Genomic DNA, 19,073 nt, shown 5'->3' with positions numbered 1-19,073 from the left:
GCTCTATCATGTGTTTTTTTATGTATTTTTTTTATAGTTATTTTTATATAGATTTTTTTAACAATTTTAAATATTTAAAAAAAATAAAAAATATTTATAATATTATTAAAAAATATTTTTTTAATCATGAAGTAAAAAAACATTATTTTTTTATTTTATTTTGTGATTAAAGAAGTATTTTTTAATGTATTTTTTTATTTTAAGATTAAGAAAGTATTTTTTAAGAATATTATAAATTTATTTTATTTTTTTAAAATATTAAAAAATATTAAAAAAAATTTTATAAAAAATAATTATAAAAAAAAATACATTAAAAAATACATAGTCAGCGATGGCTCCAACGATAGCTCAGCGATGATTCTAGCAATACTCTTTCTAAAAAGTGCCCTACCAAACTAGGCTAAGATTCCGAGAAACTAAAACATTAAATTGAGGAACCATTAACTTGAAAAGACAAAGCATTTGGTAAAGAATCTGTCGGATATACCGATCAATCAAACTCAAAGTCAAACCCAACAACCAAACTTTGTCTTTCATGCCTTGGATACAATGGATAATGAAAACCTATGTGTTTTTAGTTTTTTTATTTTTCTCCTGTAATTAATAAATTCAGGATCTTATCACTTTCTCTCTTCAAACACCACCATCAAGAACAAGAGGTGGAGCTAGAGCTGGAGTATTTCTGAGTGCATAGATGGAGAAGATACAGCACACAACAGTACCCACAAATGGCATTAACATGCACATAGCATCTATAGGTAACGGCCCAGTCGTTCTCTTCCTCCACGGATTCCCTGAGCTATGGTACTCGTGGCGCCACCAACTCCTGGCCCTCTCCTCTCTCGGCTACCGCTGCATAGCCCCCGATCTTCGCGGGTTCGGTGACACCGACGCGCCGTCCTCCCCCTCTTCATACACCCCGTTCCAAATTGTCGGCGACCTCGTTGGCCTCCTCGACCATTTGGGTATCGATCAGGTCTTCTTGGTCGGCCATGACTGGGGAGCTGTGATGGCCTGGTACTTCTGCTTGTTCAGGCCAGACCGGATCAAGGCCTTGGTCAACATGAGCGTGGCGTTTCGTCCTAGGAGCCCATCAAGAAAACCTGTGGAGAGCTTAAGGGCTTTGTTTGGCGATGATTACTATATTTGCAGGTTTCAGGTGACTGAATACATGATTAGTGATTTAATTTGGTTGATCATATAAGTTTCTGTTCTGGGTAATCGGAACTGTTATAGCTTGTTTATTTTTATTGTTGGCAAAAAGTCTCTGCTTGGTTTGGGGATTGGATTAAAGGTTAATTTCCCTCTTATGTCAATTACATTTATGATCAATTAATTGGTTGTTTCTATAGTTAAATCACTCTGTTAGAAAATAGAAACTTTATTAGGGCCGCTGCTGGCTTTGCTCGGTTTTTATTATATCACTCTGTTAGAGACAGTTGTATTAATTGCATTTATTAGGGCCGTTGCTGGCTTTGTTCGGGTTTTCTGCAAGTTTTGCTTGTATATTTATTACTATTATTGTTATTATTATTGATTAGTTGCAGTTCTGAGCTATATTGGTATTAGCCATTTTTTATGCAGTTGTATTTCATGGATTCTTTAGTTTTTCAATAGCATTTCTTTTTTATTTCGACTTCAAAAGGTATTATTTACTTTAATCTGAATTCTCAGCTTCCTATTGGGAAGACTTGTTGAGTAATTTACTCCTGTAATTGGGCAAAGTTCCTGCATTCCTTGTAGAGTCGTAGACTATCAACCAATAATTACTCACCCTGTACACATCAATTACTAGAACCAAAAACTGATCTACTCCATTCAATTTGGCCCAAACTTAATTGGAATAATCATAACCTTTATTTGCACAAGATCGTATAGGGGGGTCCTGTAATATATTATTCCATATAAGTTTTTCATTTGATAATCAATGCCAAGGAACCTTCTGCAAGTTTGAAATATCTACCATTCATTCTCTTTCGTTCATGGCTATAAAACATGGTAGGACATTTTTGTGATGGATCTTTAGTATGAACTTTCTTCATTCTCCTTGGATGCTTAATCTGGTCTGCTTGCAAACACTTTTCTCTTGTTATTTGTGCACAGTAACCAATATACTGGCAAAGGAACTTGTTGATAGATGAAAAACTTGTTATTTTGGAGAAAATAATATCCCAACTTTGGCGGGGTTAGTGATCCCTGTCTGAGCTTTTGTCTGTTACATGTCAGTCTCTCAATTGCATCAGTACTGTCTTTAATTTATAGAACACTTGATCTCTCTTGCTCTTTCTCTGGGTATAATCAAGTCCATATGGGTGATAGGGAATATCCAGCCTGGCAAGATGTGCTTAAGACATAACAAAAATGCTGATGCTTAAATACCCCTTTCTTAAATTATTTGCCATGAATCATTGAGTGATCAATGTCATAATCAGTGTTGAGCTGTGCTGTAGGAACCGGGGGAGATTGAAGAAGAATTTTCTCATGCAGGAGCTGCAAGGATAATAAGGAGTTTTCTTACATCTCGCAGTTCACGCCCTCCTTGTGTTCCCAAAGGACGATTTGGAGGTTCCCCTGATACTCCAATTCCCTTGCCACCTTGGTTATCAGAAGAAGATGTCAATTATTTTGCCAGCAAGTTTGATAACAAGGGCTTTGTTGGAGGCCTAAACTATTATCGAGCTTTGGACCTGTATGTTTCTCTTACTTCTTAATTTGAATTGAAACGAGTGTATTGAAACATGGCCTAGTATACGAGTCAAAGAGTGATTTTTTATCAGCATACAAAAAATCATCTCCTACAGCTGCTACTTGCGTGTCAATTGTCAAAGTTTCATGATTTTCTGTGCAGAACTATTTATGACTCTGAAAAATAGAGAGCTGAGCTCTTACATAACTCGAACTCATAACAAAGTTATCAGGAGATGACTTCGTTCTCAATAGAAAACCTTGATGTTTTGTTTGGGATAGAGGCTGAAAACATATTTTTGTTATGGTTGGCAGAACCTGGGAGCTCACAGCACCATGGACCAGAGTACAAATAAAAGTGCCAGTTAAGTTTATTGTGGGTGACCTAGACATCACCTATACCATCCCTGGCGTCAAGGATTATATACACAGTGGTCGTTTCAAGATAGATGTGCCATTCCTGCAAGAAGTAGTTGTCATGGAAGATACAGCACACTTTTTAAACCAAGAAAAGCCAGAGGAGATCAGCACACACATCTATGACTTCATCAAGAAGTTCTGATTTTCCATTTCCAACATCAGCATCCCAAATTTCTGTATCCCTTTTGTGCTCCAGTTGCCTCTTTAATGTATCTTTTGGAGGATTTCAATCCCAAATCGCATGCGATTGGTGGTTCTGTTCCCCACCCAAAATAATTGAAAGTACAATGATTTAGAGACCATTGCGACTGTTGAGCATTGTTAACATGCTCTGTTTTGTCCCCTCCCCCTTCTGGTGAGTGACATAATTCGTCTATTTTTTGTTTTTGATGCTCTAAATTCATGCGCCTGCTGGATTGGAATCCATAACTTCTCATCTGGCTCATCTATCCTATGGCACACAGTCATCGGCCGAAAAAGAAGGATAGAGATAGTTCATTATTCGGATTCTCCAACATTAAAATGTTTTCCAGTATGAATTGCAACATTAAATACCACGTGTCTATCTTTTTTTGGATTTCTGACAAAATAATATTCCAGACAAGAATTTGTACAAAAACTGTAATTCAATTATGATATGTCGAGGCTTGTATTAAAATTAGGACAATGCTAGGGATCCCCCAACTTTTTTTTTTTAGTTTTTTTTTTTTAATATATATATTGTGATTAAGAAAGTATTGTTTAATAATATTGTGAATTTTTTCTTTTTTAAAAAATATTTAAAAGTGTTAAAAAATAATGTGAAAAAAATTTAAGTTTTTTTTTTCTTGTTTTTTATTTCACATTATTTTTTAAAGATTTTTTCACACCATTTTTTTAACACTGATAATTGTTTTTTTAAAAAGAAAAAAAGTTCACAATATTATTAAACAGCACTTTCTTTTAAAAAAAAAAAAAAAAAGAACTATGGGGAAATTTATTGGCCGATCGATCGGCTTTTCAATAAAGTTGGTTAGGTCTTATCCAAAATAGTGCCGAGAGCGCTGCATGCTAAAATCTATTAACAGATGCGACTCTTTTCACTCATGTTCATTGAATATGTCTATTTTCAACATCTTAGCATCACATAATGTATTTTAAGTTCAACAAAGCAACTGACCCAGCTTGTCATAGAATCATTTCCTCAATCATATTGAAATAAAACTTGCCTACTGATGCAAGTTTTTTCAGCAGGCTTAGAAAACTTTGACTGCATTTATAAACGCATAAAAACCTTGCTATATATATATATATGCTATGTTTTAAGGGGGCTAAAGATATGGACAGTGTAACCTTGCTATATCTCCACTGGCTTAGGTATGTATTTTTAAAAGGAGGGGATCCATGAGTTTATGTTCGAGAAGTGTCAAACTCACAAAGAGATTTTATAAAATTAGAATTCATAAACTAACATGGTTAGATTTACTCATAAGCTTAGGAGTTGGCGGATTGCACTTATGAGACAACATTCAAGATATTTTTGCTAATTGGATTTAGATTCTGGCTAAAGTGAGAGAAATAGATACATGAATTAGACTCTATAATGCACATCATTTACAGATATCCGTATAAATTATCTCTTCGACAATATTAAATGCTTGATAAATGTTATCAGGCCTATTTTACGTGTCGATATCTATTCTACTCTAAGTCCTAAAATTTGATTAAGAACAATAGAAAATCTCTATCCTTGCACCATGTAACATTTTAAATTGTTTGAACAGTTAATATGACTGCATCCACGTTGAGTCTACACTAGATGACCATTATTTGGAAGTGCAATTTGATGTCAAGATTAACTCTACATGAATTAATAGTAATACATGAATTAGAAACCTTATTTAATTCTAATTTTCGATCTCTTTCAAAGCCTTTTGTTTCATCAAAATTCATACAATTAAGATTCTAGTTATTAATTTATTTTCCAGAACTTTCAATATTTAGATATTCTAATTATTTGATTTAATCAAGTGTAGAACGCAATCAATCAATAAAATATGAAAAATTCTATTCCTAAGCCTCATACACCACACACCATCCTTTTTATGATTTCTTTAATTTTATTCTCTTACCAAATGTGTGGTATGTGGATTATGAGTAGAATAATTCAATTATTTTAATAATAATAAAACCATAAAAAACTTTAAAAAAATTTAAAAAAAATAAAAAAAATCTTGGTGTGTGGTGTATGGACTTATGAATAGCAATGCTCATAAAATATTTATGGGATTTTAGTGTATCCCCATCCCAAAGTGTACATAGAATAATTGATTATTCTGAGAAAAAGTTGTGTAACACTGTAATCATGTGACTCGAAGCATCTCTCAATCTAGTTTCATTGTTCAATATTTTGTACGGATTAGAGAATACTGGACCAATACCATATTGTCGGACGACATTTTCTGGCCCCATGTATTCAGAAACCTTTGGCTGATATTTGTGTTTTAATTCGATCGAGAACCTTATAGTTTTCTACCCAACTTGTTATACAGCTAAAAAGATGCAACTCCATCTGCTACAGAATCTGTCACACTAATTTGTTGGCGATTTATTTTTGTCCTCTACTTTGGAGTTTTTTTTTCCCTTGCCTTTTGGGCTGTCAAAGTTTGAGTGCCCTGGTTTGGTTAGGAGATAAAAATTAAAAGTTAAATAAAATATTATTAGAATATAATATTTTAATTTTTTTAAAATTTAAAAATATTAAATTATTGATTATATTTATATTAAAATTTGAGAAAATTGTAATGTTCTTATCTACCAAACCAAACCTAATAGTGGGTATATGAGGGGTGGTGCTACTATGCCACCCAAGTTTGCTTACTTGTGTCTCCTAGTGCAAATTACATTATTTTTTATTTTTCTTTTAAATATTTTTTAAATATTTTTAAAAAATAAATAAATAAATATAAATATACTAATAGTCACTTCCTCAACCATTACAAAGTTTAATAAAATAAAATAAAATACATAAGCGATCAAATTGAGGAATCAAACTTAGGTGGTATAATATCACTTTCCATAGAACAATGTCACCCCGAGGCTTGTATCACCACCAGGTGCTGTCAATGAGTTGGGTTGTTTGGGAGTGCAACCCCAATTGGGAAATAAATTTTGTTTAAATATGGATGAGAAAACAATAGCAAACAAATACCACGAGGAGAAAATGAAAATGACTTTAAAAATATAGATAGAGAATGTTGTTAAATTATCAAGTGAAATCACCACTTGTCCTAAAAGGTTAAACTAATGGGAAGTGATAGATTTTATTTTATATCTTAACACTCTCCCTCATATGTGGGCTAAACTCATCCTCAATTAGTGAGTCCAACATATGAGATATTTAATTAAATGGGGTAAAGTATAGAGTTAAGATTTGAACTTAAAACTTTTGCTCTAATACCATGTGAAATCACCACTTATCCTAAAATTTTAAACTGATGATAAGAGATAGACTTTATTTTATATCTTAACGAATGCAAACAGGAAATTAAGAGCAAGGATGACACCGAATGAATTATAGGCTTGGATCTGTGACTTTCACTACAAGAAATTTGATCTTTAGAGACAAATTTTTTTAGGTCTGAATAGCTGTTGTAAGCCATCGCCAAAGTCGAGGTGTTACTAGAGGTGTCTGTATAGAGAAAGTAAGGAAAACGGGAAAAGTTGAAGTTGATATTCATGATGATTACACCGGTGGCTCTGGATATTTTACAGCCTGGCTTGCTTCTTATGTTGGTACCCTTACTCATACATATGCACGGATTGCTACATCCTCTTGGGCTAAAGTTCTCCAAGATGTGAAAAATCAAATCAAAATTCGTTGTCTGGTAATAATTTTCATAGAAAACAATTAAGTATTATAACATGTTAATTTATAATTAGTTTGTATTTGAACTTAATCGTTTATAATTTTTTCAAGATGAGTTTGAACTTAATTTTGGGCGGCAAGATGATCGACTAACAATTGATGAGCTGATGTCCAATGTATTCTGGGGGTACAAAGATAGATGTCATGCACACTATCAAAAGTTCAGTAGTGAAACAGAGGCACGTCAAAATCCATTCCAAGACATGCCACCAAATGAATGGGAGAAGTTTTGTGATATGTTTGAAGATCCTGCATATTAGGTAATTTTGCTGCTATATTTCGTTATGGTATATGATAGATGCATTAAAAAAATATAGTAATAATGTTGTTTCTTGTTTTGTAGCAACGAAATACTGTCAACAAAACAAATAGAACAAATATAACGATACACCATCATGCGGTTTCTCGATCTTTTTATCGACTACAAAAAAATTAGTAACGTTATACTAGTCCACCGTTAAATATTAACATATCAAAATTTGTGATTGAAGTTATAATATAGATTTTCCTTTTATATGAAAAAGAAAATCCTACTGACTATAATCTTACCAATTGTATGCTAAATTACATACAAATCATGATAGTGTTTGGACTAATTTCGAAGCAAAAGTAAATTATGTAAGTTTAAGTCTTTTTATTTGTATCTAATAATATTTTTGTTATTTATACTATCTTTAATGATTTTTTTTTTTTTTTTGTAGGACAAGATGGTATTACTTATGGAAACTGTTGCAACTTCATCTGATAAATCATCTGTGAACGATGTTAAGATATTTTCTCAGGTTCTTGGATCACGTTCTGGATATCTGAGAGGCTTAGGACATTGCGTGAAGCCTTCCTCAACATCATCACCATCTTCTCAAGTCAGATCAAATAACAACTCTAAAAAATTAGAGGAAGTAAGACTCGAGATCGAACATTTGAGATCCAAGCAAAGAGAGTTGCAGACTCAATTAGATCAGACAGCGGGTATAAATGTGAGATTAGAACAAAACCTGCAGAAGAAGCTGGAGATTCATTCCCAAAAAATGTTCAAATAGTGCTAGTTAATGATGTTCCAAAACTATGTCACCACAATCTAAAAAACTTATTTTTTTTAGGTGTCTTTTTATTATTCTGACTTGATGTAACATTTGAACAAATGCGATATTTTAATTACAATATTTAATATTAGTTTCATATTTGAATTTACAATTTACTGTAACATGAGTACCGTTCGAACATAAAATACCCAATTCGAACAATAATTTACAATTTATTACCCTTCGAATGCATTTCAGCTTTCGTTTAAACTACAAATCAAAACCATTTGAATGACTTGAACCGTCAAATCTGTTCGAATAGATTAATTGTTTCTTCGAACAGACTTCACATTTGAACATTCGAACATATAATAGCTTGTTCGAACACATTTGTCATCATTGGAATGCACCATACACCGTTCGAACAAAAATATTGAACCACCAATTCAAATAGATATTTTCAATTCAAATGTTGATAAATCACGTTCAATTAGATTATTTTTGTTTGAACAGACATAAACTGCTCGAACACTCCCTCCATTCGAACAAGATCAAATAAATTTGCTTCGTTTGAATCAAATTTCAATTGAGTTCGAATAGATAGACTACTGTTTGAACAATAAATCTTCAATTCGAACGGTTTTTTGGGACGAAAATATTTCGTCCCAAAAGAATATTCTCGTTTGAATGCTTCCAACCGGTTCTGCCAAATTTTGTCCCTAAAAGTATTTTTTGTAATAAAATTTAAATTTTGTCTCTAAAAATTTTTGAGAATGACCTTTTGAGATAAAATAGAGACGGAATTTTTTTTATCTCTAATACTCTTTTGGGATGAAAATGCCATTTTTTGGTATCAAACTTTTGGTCCCGAGAAGTGCATTATCTAGCTTGTAGTGTCTTGTTGAAACAGGACGCGTTGGCTGTGGGATGTGTCCCACTCCACAGCCACGCCCAATAATTACCAAAGTTGTCTGCTGTCCGAATTCAAAATTATAGGACCCGAAGAATGACTCTACTGTTGGATGGATCTCGTATATATTGCTCACTGATTGCATGCGATAATGACAGCCAATATATAGGACCCACAGAAGAACATCGCTCGGCATGAATTGCATGGTATAAGTTGGCGTACCAAAAATTCTCTCTCTCGCTCTCGAAAACTCTCTCCCTTCTCTCTAAAAACCGCTTTCACAGATCCGACTTGAGGGGGGGAGCTTCAGCTCCCTTCCCCTTCTCCTCCTCCTCCTCCTCCTCCTCCTCCTCCTCCATCCCTTCTCTTCTTTGTGGTTTTTGTTGTGTTTTTGTGTATTTTCAGGCGAAATAAGAGTGAGCCGCCGATCTGGGTCTTTTCGCCGCCCACAGGCTAGCACGAGCCCCTCCATGGTGTTGCCCTGCCGCCGATCTTAAAGACCACCGAATGCGGCACCAAATGGAGCGGCGAGTAGCCCGCACGCGCGGCTCATAGTTTCGGCGTCGTTTGGCACGTGGCCTTCACGCACCACCGGGAGCCCTTTGCCAATACCACGCGCGGCGTTTCTGGAGTCTCTGAGTCCGGGATCTCCAAGGTCGACTGTCGGTTCCCTTCTAGAGTGGCGCGTGTACTGCACGCGCCACAGCCACCTCTGTGTTTTGTTTTTCTTTTGGGGCAGTGTTTTTTCTTTGTAGTTTTCTTTATGTAATATAGTTTCTTGGTTAATAAAAATTCAAAAAAAGTAGTGCCTTCGGACTTTGGTCCGAATGGAGTATTAGTCCCTCCTCCGCGTTGACGGGGTTTGGTATACCTTACCCTGCTTAGTCGGGGTATGGGGCTTTGTAATCTCTGTCGTGGACAGATGTGGTATTTTCTCTAAGATCTAGGTCTTTAGAGATTTACTGTCTGGACTAGACCATATCAGTCACGAAAGTGTACTGGAAAGATACTAACGTTTGTAATTGACTTGTTTTTCAAGTCAACTTTGTAAGTCCTCTTTGAATGAAGGGTAACATCCGTTTTATAAAAAAAAAAAAAAAGAAGTTGGCGTACTATCTACCAAACGTTAGAAATGAATTTGCAGCATTGATGATGAATCGTAAGAGCACTTGTAGGTAAATTTTGGCAAATATTTTGCCAGAACCGCTAGGTACAATTAATTAATAACATGACTGATAGTAATTTTTAATTTGAGTTGATATGTACTAACAAGTTTCCCTTCCATATGAAGAGGTGGATAAAAAAATATGTTACATCTTATATAGTAAAATGAAATTTTCTTATGTCACATCTTATATAGTAGTATGTCACATCTTATGTCAAAATTGGTTGACCTGATAATAGTGTGATGTATAGAAATTTTTTTATTTAGAGATAGATTGATCCAAATATGAGTATGGGTGACAATATGTGACAGGACTCGTAAATCCAACATGAATACGATACGAAATTAGCGGATTTGAGTTTGATGTTAACGGTTTGGATTTTATTAACGGATCAACCCGCTTAACATGAAATCAACTAATTTTGACTCGTTTAGATTGAATTTCAAAATTAAAATTTTATTATTGTTAAGTTGTAATATTGATATTTCTTAGTATGTTTATGTTTTTATTTTTTTTATTATTGGAATTGTAATTTTAAACCTATGTTCATATATATTTGTTATTGTATGGTTTGTAATATTGGTTTTATTATATGTTAGAATTTAAAAAATATTAATATATATTTTTTAAGATATTGTGGTTACTAATAAATATAGATTTGTAACTTTTATATGAAATTGAGTTAATCAGGTCAAATGAGTTATGTGTGTTAGTTCAACCCATTTATATATATGAAACGAATTTAAATGGGTCGTGTTGTGTTAATTTATTTTTAATTAATTATAAAATAAGCCAAAATGAGTGACAAGACACGATCTGCTATCTAAATGTATTGAGTAGAGTTTGAAAGTTTGACATGTTTAGCTTAACAGGTCGAGTTTGGATTGACTTATATAGTCGAATATTCATGACTTGACATAACACGAAGATGATCCAAAAATACGATTTGTCATCCCGACACATGAGGAGTATTAAGATAAATATAAACAATTAAATTTATCTTTTCACGTCAAATTAATAATTTTACAAACCATACATGTTAATTGAGTTCTGTTATTTACAAATCGGTTTATAAATACACCATTTGACGACGTAGAGCAAGTACTCATTACAATCTAACTAGGTCACGTGATTGTCCACGTGTCATATTAAGACACCTCAATTACTGTAACATATATGTGGGTAAGGCTACCCTTCTATCACTCCTTTGATAATGATTTGATTCTTTCCCAACAGCGACCTTTGCTATTTATTGCATTTGTACTCTTTTGCAAGGTAGTACTCTACTTTTCAAAGTTTGGGATTAATTCACCCATACCCAGCAATGCCATGCATGTTGCAGCAGCAACTTGTGAATTGGTTGCATTTTCTCTTTCCCACCGAAATCGGTTCTCACTTCTCCCACATTACAAGAAAATTATTTATTTGTGACTATTTAATTTCAATAAAATAACTATTTATAATTAAAATGAGTCTGTTTTGATCATAAATAATCTTTTCGTCGTAATTAAATAACCACAAAAACTTATTTTTTTTGTAGCATGCATGCATGCTAGGGACAAAAACAAAAAAGTGTTTATAGTTTAATCTTATTTGATCCAATTAACTTGTAAATGGCCAGCTAGTTTGCACTAAAAGCGATTAAAAGTGGACAATCACTTCTAATTAGTTTATTATCCAATCATTATCTTTTATATATATAGTTGCCTCCCATTCATAAACACCACCAACAGTACCAGAACGTACGAGATTATATAATATAAAATTCATGTGTTCTGTCGGCGTGGTGATCATCCTTATCCGATGGAAACCTTTACCATAAAAGAGGAACATGATGATCGATTCATTGCGAGTCCTCTGCATTTCCCTAGTGTACTGATCAGACAGGTCAAAAGGGCTAACGTAGTGAATTTATATACATAATTTAAACTTCTTTGAACTGCTTAATTAGCTATCTTGAGTGATGTTAAATAACATTAACAGGCCTCTTCTTAGAATTTAGGAAATGCCAATTGCCATTAAATTAGGATGCAGGTTTTCATTTAGATATGTGTATAACATAAAAGTATTAAATCTATGAAAAAATCGCATAAAAATAAAATTATAAATTAACGGGGTTTGATATTATATATTATATCAAATCACATTATTTTATAATTTTACTTTTATAAAATCTATTTATTGATAAAACATTTCTCTAAAATGTAAGTGACGTGGTATATATTCTCCTTTGATCACAAATTATTAAATTTTAATGAGATAATAATAAAAGTATTAATAGATATAGCTGTATATGTATATAATACATCTGTAATTAACGCACAGTACTATATATGTTAATGACTATTGACGCATTAGATTGGACATATGGATATACACGACCATGCCACGTCATGCAAATACAAAGTACGTGGCTTTTGCCAAATCAGATCCAAGAGGATTAGATACTACTAAAAAGGGAAATTTACTTGTAATGAATCCCGCCAAAAGCCCTAGAAAAGCAAAACCCGAAACCCGTTTTCAGAGCACATAGCATAGGAACCTTCCTCTGCCCTTTCCACCACCCCTGTAAGTGATAAAACCACCTAAGCTCTCTCCCCCAAACTCTCATACCTCTCTCTCTCTCTCTCTCTCTCTCTCACTCATGGAGGATGCCCCAAGCTATGCTCTCAACGGGAAGATTATGCTATGCTCAGTGATCATTCTCTTCCTTGTGGTACTCATCATGGTCTGCTTTCACAGCTACTCCCGATGCTGCTACGACACTGACGACCGCAGCCACCGCCGTCGCGCACGCACCCGCTCTTCTCGCCACCCATCATATTATCCCTTTACTACCAACGTCACCACCTCTGCCGAGGCCCTCGACCCCTCCATCCTCAAAGCACTCCCGACCTTCACCTACTCCTCCAAATCCCACGACTCTCCGCTGGACTGCGCCGTGTGCTTATCCGAGTTCGAAGACGAAGACAAAGGCCGAGTCTTGCCCAAATGTCAACATACTTTTCACGTCGAGTGCATCGATACGTGGTTCCAGTCTGTCTCTAATTGCCCACTCTGCAGAGACCCGCTTCAGGCCGATATTTCTATGTTGAAGCCAGATATTTCGGCCGAAAGAGAGAACTCACCCGCCAGTCCAGCAACAGAACCGGCTCAGCTCGAAAGGTGTTACCCAGGTTTTTCACAGCCGCCGAATCCTGGGCCATCGGATTTCCATGGGAAGCCCTTCGACCTAGTGGGTGTGGTCGTGGAGGTGCCTAGGTTGTGAGGGTTGGATGAGATCATAGGCTCGGGCTCACCGGAGGGATACGGGTTCAATGATTCGGGTAATCGGGTTCTATCTTTGAAGAGGATTTGGAGCATATGATGGAATATATGCTCTGATGATGCGCATGAATCGGAATTTGAACATCGAGACAACAAGAAATGGGAGTCTGTTTGGTGTTAGCAGCGGCTCTGTATCAGAACACGTGGAGGTTGATTTTGCATCCGTGGCAAATGTACCCACAGTTTGATATGGGCTTCTGGTTTGAGCTTTTCCTCACTCTTGTGGGATCATGTACATCCTTATTTTGAAGTAATAAAAGAGGTAAGGTTTTGGAGTTTGACTCCACCAAGATGTTATCGTTTTGTTGAATAAAAAGGAAAAGGTGAAGTGGCGGATATAATCATGCATCACTGGTGATGCTTATATATATATATATATATATATATATATGTATATATATATATATGTGTGTGTGTGTGTGTATATATATGTATATATGTATATACGTATATATGCATATATATATATATACGTATGTATGTATATGTACTTATACTAGAGATAGGGCTATAAACAAGTTAATGTATTCGATAAGCCAATTGGCCAGATCGATTCGATCAAATCGTAAACACAAAATTACGATCGATTATTATATAATGTGATTCGTATAAAGTTCAGCTTGAATTTTATTAACACAGTCACTCATATATAACATCTAGATAAATTATATAAAAAAAATTAAAAATTAAATTCATTTCTTAATTTTTTTTAAAAAAGTTCCGAAATATAAATTAATAATCTATTTTGTCAAAATTAAATAATTCGTAAATAAATTCGAACTCGCTCAATAATGAATGAGTTATTAGTGATCATAAAATATAATTCAATGATAAAAGTACTACTCAAACTTGCATGACTTCCGTTATTCAAATAAAATTGAATAAATAAATTTTTATTCAAATAAAAATGGAATAAATAAATTTTAATCATTCACTACTTATTCAAACTGATCATGACCACCTATATACTTGTAAGTGACATTTGGAAAATTAAAAAAAAAAAAACAAAAGGTGGTGTAGACCATAAAATTAAATTGGCTGCATGCTATTATTAATGCATCGAAGTATCAAAGCCCACGAGGCTCTCGAGTCTCACCTAATAGAAAGTCAATAAAGACATCCATAACACAGTACTCAAGGTTCTCTGTTAGCCAATAATGTCTTTTTAATTTCTTGCCAGGAATGATTCGGTCTCAGCTTTACTATTAATATATTTTTTCTTTTCTTTTTTTTTTTCGTTTTCTTTGCATAATTTAGTACGTACTCTGGCCGGCAGACGCACGCATGAAGAGCCCGGAATAAATTAGGTTACCATCCTAGCTCAACTTCATGCAGAACAACCCATATATCCAAGTTGAATAAAATCGAAACAAATTAAAAAATATATATATATAGTAATATTTTAATTAATAGAAAATACTTGTGCAAAAACTATATATATAATATTACTGACATTTATATATTTTTGTACGTAGAAGTTAAGAATAGGGTCGAGAAATTCTAAGCTGTTAATTAGGTTGAAATCAAGCTACATGTGTGTAACGCATGTTGGTGTGTAATGCGTGTATTTACTAACAACATACTATATTTATCGATCCCCAAAAATGCAGGAACAGAATACATGACTAGTTGATGCCAGTTTAGTAACGAACAGACCGCGTACGTACGTAATATTATTAGTCAAAACAAAGCTCGATCGGCTCTCCATTTTTTTCTGCGCCAAAGCTCAGAATCTCCATTCAAATCAAATCAACCCTTTGGCCTTTCCCATATAAACCCCATTATCAAGTTCTCTTTCCACCACCAATATTGCGACTTAACCCTAATTAATATCATTTGCAGCCAAAAAAAAAAAGCAATACTACGTACGTACGCTGCAAATTAGAGAAGAAGTCATCATGAAACCCATTACAGCTTTTTTCTTGCTCTCCGCCCTGATCTTTGCCTTCGTGCCGCACCAAATTGCAGCGGACATGAATCTATCGAAAACCAACGATCTCATAGAACATGCCTGCAACCGCTCAACTCACAAGGATTTTTGTGTCAATACCCTAAACTCACACTCAAAAAGCAAAGATGCCGACCTGAGCGGCTTAGCTTCCATTGCAGTCACGCTCGCTTACCAAAACGCCACCAACATATTGCATGAACTGCATTTGTTGGGCAACAATAACACGGGCGCAGAGCCTTCCATCCAGCAGGGCGTAGAAGAATGCAAGGATTATTACTTGGATGCGGCCGAGCAGCTCGAGAACTCCATTTCTGCTCTCTCGCAGAAGGCCTACCACGACGCGAACACCTGGCTTAAGGTAGCGGAGACTGATGCCGATTCATGCGAGGCTGCATTCCAAGGACAGAAGTCTGAGATGTCACACAAGAATAGGCTTTTTCGCCAGTTAGCCAACAATGCCCTGACCGTCGTTAAAGTACTCTTGGTTGACAATTAGTGAGTAATAATAATATTAATGCACGCATGCATGTGGTGTCTTAATTTGGAGTTTGGACCTAATTCAATTACTCAATCTTAAATTTCTTTAGCATTATATATAATTTCTATGCATAGCTGATCAGATAATGTGTCAAATCAAGTCTGATTGATTAAGGCATTCGGAGATCTTATTCATGTTCATTTACGTACGGCTAATATATATAAATATGGAGAGGTGAGTAATCTTCTAAGGATCAAGAGAAATGCTTGAGAAGTTTAGATATTATTATGGTTTGAAGTTGTAACGGGAATTTTAATGTCCTTTTTCTATTTTTGTAACTCATGATCAGTGGCTCGATCAATGTCTGTCTTTTATGCAAAAGAAAAATGAAAATAAAAAAAAGAGAGGATAATATACGAATTTCGTCAGTTTTCTTGCATTTTTCTATTTATGGTCTCTTGTGCAGCCAATATACGAACTGGATAATCCAATATTATTTCAGCCAAGTTAATGGCTGGGTAGCTGAATTTGATTTGAACCCGTTGATAGCATGTCATTACAGAAAGCTAATTATAATAACAATATTATTATTATTATTTTCTCCTTAATTTAGCACATTGTATTTGAGTTAATCTTGTGCACCTATTATAGATTAATTTTAAACTATTAATTCGATGAAAGATAAGATCACATGAGGCGTTAGGTTTACAAACAAAGTTATAAAAAAAATAGAAATTAATTAATGTGATTTGATGTAATAAAAAGTGATTTATAATATGAGGTACTGCCATATAAAGTGGCCTCTACTTGTAAAATGATTTTTTTTTTAAATATTTTTGTGTATATACTTGGTATATTTACGTATTTCTCTAGATCGAGATTACTGAAATTGTTGCAAATGCCGCAAGTTATGAAAAAAAAATATATCAAACACATCGGAGATTATAAAGGTACGTACGACCAATCAAACCTAAAAGCTGTTTAAAAAAATGCCATTAATTAGGCTTGTTGTCTTTGAAACTGTCGTCCTGTCCTAATAACCGAGTATACCGCCTTAATTAATTAATACCCTCCTTTCTTCACATATTTCAACCATCCATGCCAAGCTACTCGAGGGCTAGCTATATATAAGAGCTACAAATCTTAACTTTTGCCCGTGGAAAAAAGACCTCTCGCTCTCTCCCCCTTTTCTCTCTAGAGCAGCTCCCCTAATAATAAAAAAGAAATAATCTCTTGAATATTTTCTCCATAGAGTGAAAGTGGAGACGGTTTGAAATCTCTACTTTTGACAGAGTGTAGTTTCTTAGACGGTTTGTCTATGGAAAGTTCTAGATAACTAGCTAGGGTCTGTGACAACCTTTGATTAGATAAATTAGTATGTGGTGAGGGGAGTCGTAATGATGGAAGATGGACGACAACCACTTTCGGGTATTGAGTAATTACTTGAACCGACTCGATCATAATCGAAAATCAAACTGAAGTTTCAGTTTTCAACCTGCTTTGTTTTGGGTCGGTTATTTTGAGTTGGAACGAATTAAAAATTTAGGCCGGGTCGAGTTCACAAGTTAATTGTACAGCTTGACCAATAGCCATAAGCATTAATGTAGGCAACGTGTTTATTTAGTCGTGTACGTCATTGATCAAAGTGTAAGGTCATCTCCCTTCAACATTAGAAGTGAAAACCAAGATTATAAAGGGATTAAGTTGTTGGAGTTTTAGTTGTTTAAGGTTTAATTGCAAAATCACACAAATCAAATTATATCATATGGAAGGTGTGTGTGGTGTAAAGTCATTCAAATAGCATTGCTCTTTCAAAAATCGAGGCTAAAGTTTCTAGTTTCACAACATTAATGTACCTGAACTTCAGAAAATTTACAAATAGAACCTTCGTCAATCTCTCCTTAGGAAACTAATGATTACATAGCTATATGGCATGGTAATGTAACGTGTCATTCTACAATTCGTGATACGTGGCATCCAGCCAATTGAAGACTGATACTTGACATAACGATTCCACTTGTCAATATTGCGAAAGTTCAAAACTATAATGTTGATTTGTGAAAACATAAATACTCAAGTACTAGTATTGCAATTAACCTTGTTTTTTTTTTTTTTTTTTAAGCTGAAACTTGTAGTTTAAAATGTCTATTTTAAAGTGATCCCTAGGGTTAGGTTCCTATTTTAGAAAGAGCTTTCTATCCAATCTATGTTAGTTTAATGAAAAAATGTTGTTGTAGCAACCACGACTTAGGATTTGTTAGGTGTGGAACTTGGTTCAATACTTTAGCAGAGGCAACCTAAGAGTTCGCTTGACATATCGCTTGAGTGAAGCTCGAGCAGAGAGTTTGCCAGAGTTGTGCTCATCAGTTAACTCGAGCGAAACCCAAGCAAAAAATTGGCTCGAGTCTCGCTCGACTGATTGTTTGAGAGACTCCAGACAAAAAGTTCGCTCAAGTCTCGATCGAGTGAATAACATAAAAATTGCCACCTTAGGGTTTTCACCACACCACATTTATATATATATATATATATATATATATATATATATGCTTTAAAACAATGAAACAGTATGATAGGCATTTTTTAGCAAGAATTGAATTGAGGCAGCTCTAGAGAGAGGGAGAGAGTGTGAGGAGTGAGATACTTTTTTATTTCCATTGTGTACTTCAACTTGCCCACTAAATAAAATTCCCTACAACTCTATGGAAATAGGCATATTGCCAAACCATGTAAATCATGTGTCGTGTGATTGATTTCTCTCTACTTTGCTTAACTAATTTCTCTTTATCATTCCCAGCAACTAGTATCAGAGCTTAAGGTTTGGATTTGAATATGAATGATGGCTAGAGAAGAAGTGAAGGTGTATGGAATTGAGAGGTTTGACAGTATAGATTTTGGATATTGGAGAATGTAGATTGAGAATTATCTTTACGAAGAAACACTCTATGTTGCTCTATTGGGGAAGAAGCTGGACAACTCAAGAAATGCTGAGTGAGATTTGTTAGATTGACAGGTTCCATGGGTTATCCAATTAATTCTATTAAGGTCAGTTGCACAAAATGCTATTAAGGAAAAGACCACTGCAGATCTTATGGTGGCTTTGTCTAGTATATACAAGAAGCCATCAGCGAATAATAATGTGCATCTGATGAAGAAACTGTTCAATCTAAACATGCCTGAATGTACATTTGTTGCCCAAAGTCTGAA

At 34.5% G+C, this 19,073-nt stretch overlaps 3 protein-coding genes across 3 annotated transcripts; all 3 read left to right on the top strand.

The window, feature by feature from the left end:
* The first annotated feature begins 474 nt into the window (after positions 1-474).
* On the top strand, positions 475-3,495 carry LOC108989023 (epoxide hydrolase A-like). Its single transcript, XM_018962465.2, has 3 exons — positions 475-1,159; positions 2,451-2,689; positions 3,001-3,495. Exons 1-3 carry the CDS (start codon positions 695-697, stop codon positions 3,245-3,247), a joined length of 951 nt encoding a protein of 316 aa, XP_018818010.1. The 5' UTR covers positions 475-694; the 3' UTR covers positions 3,248-3,495.
* Positions 3,496-12,444: 8,949 nt separating this feature from the next.
* LOC108989003 (RING-H2 finger protein ATL5-like) lies at positions 12,445-13,729 on the top strand. The gene has a single exon (XM_018962445.2). The coding sequence runs from the start codon at positions 12,755-12,757 to the stop codon at positions 13,376-13,378; it is 624 nt and encodes a 207-aa protein (XP_018817990.1). The 5' UTR covers positions 12,445-12,754; the 3' UTR covers positions 13,379-13,729.
* A 1,483-nt stretch (positions 13,730-15,212) lies between these two features.
* Positions 15,213-16,398, top strand: LOC108989013 (putative invertase inhibitor). Its single transcript, XM_018962456.2, has one exon. The coding sequence runs from the start codon at positions 15,336-15,338 to the stop codon at positions 15,882-15,884; it is 549 nt and encodes a 182-aa protein (XP_018818001.1). The 5' UTR covers positions 15,213-15,335; the 3' UTR covers positions 15,885-16,398.
* Positions 16,399-19,073: the final 2,675 nt, after the last annotated feature.

The sequence above is a fragment of the Juglans regia genome, chromosome 8 (genome assembly GCF_001411555.2).
Source record: "Juglans regia cultivar Chandler chromosome 8, Walnut 2.0, whole genome shotgun sequence".
In the NCBI taxonomy this organism is placed as follows: Eukaryota; Viridiplantae; Streptophyta; class Magnoliopsida; order Fagales; family Juglandaceae; genus Juglans; species Juglans regia.
Note: the sequence above shows the minus strand (reverse complement) of the source record. Positions and strands in the feature narration are given on the sequence as shown.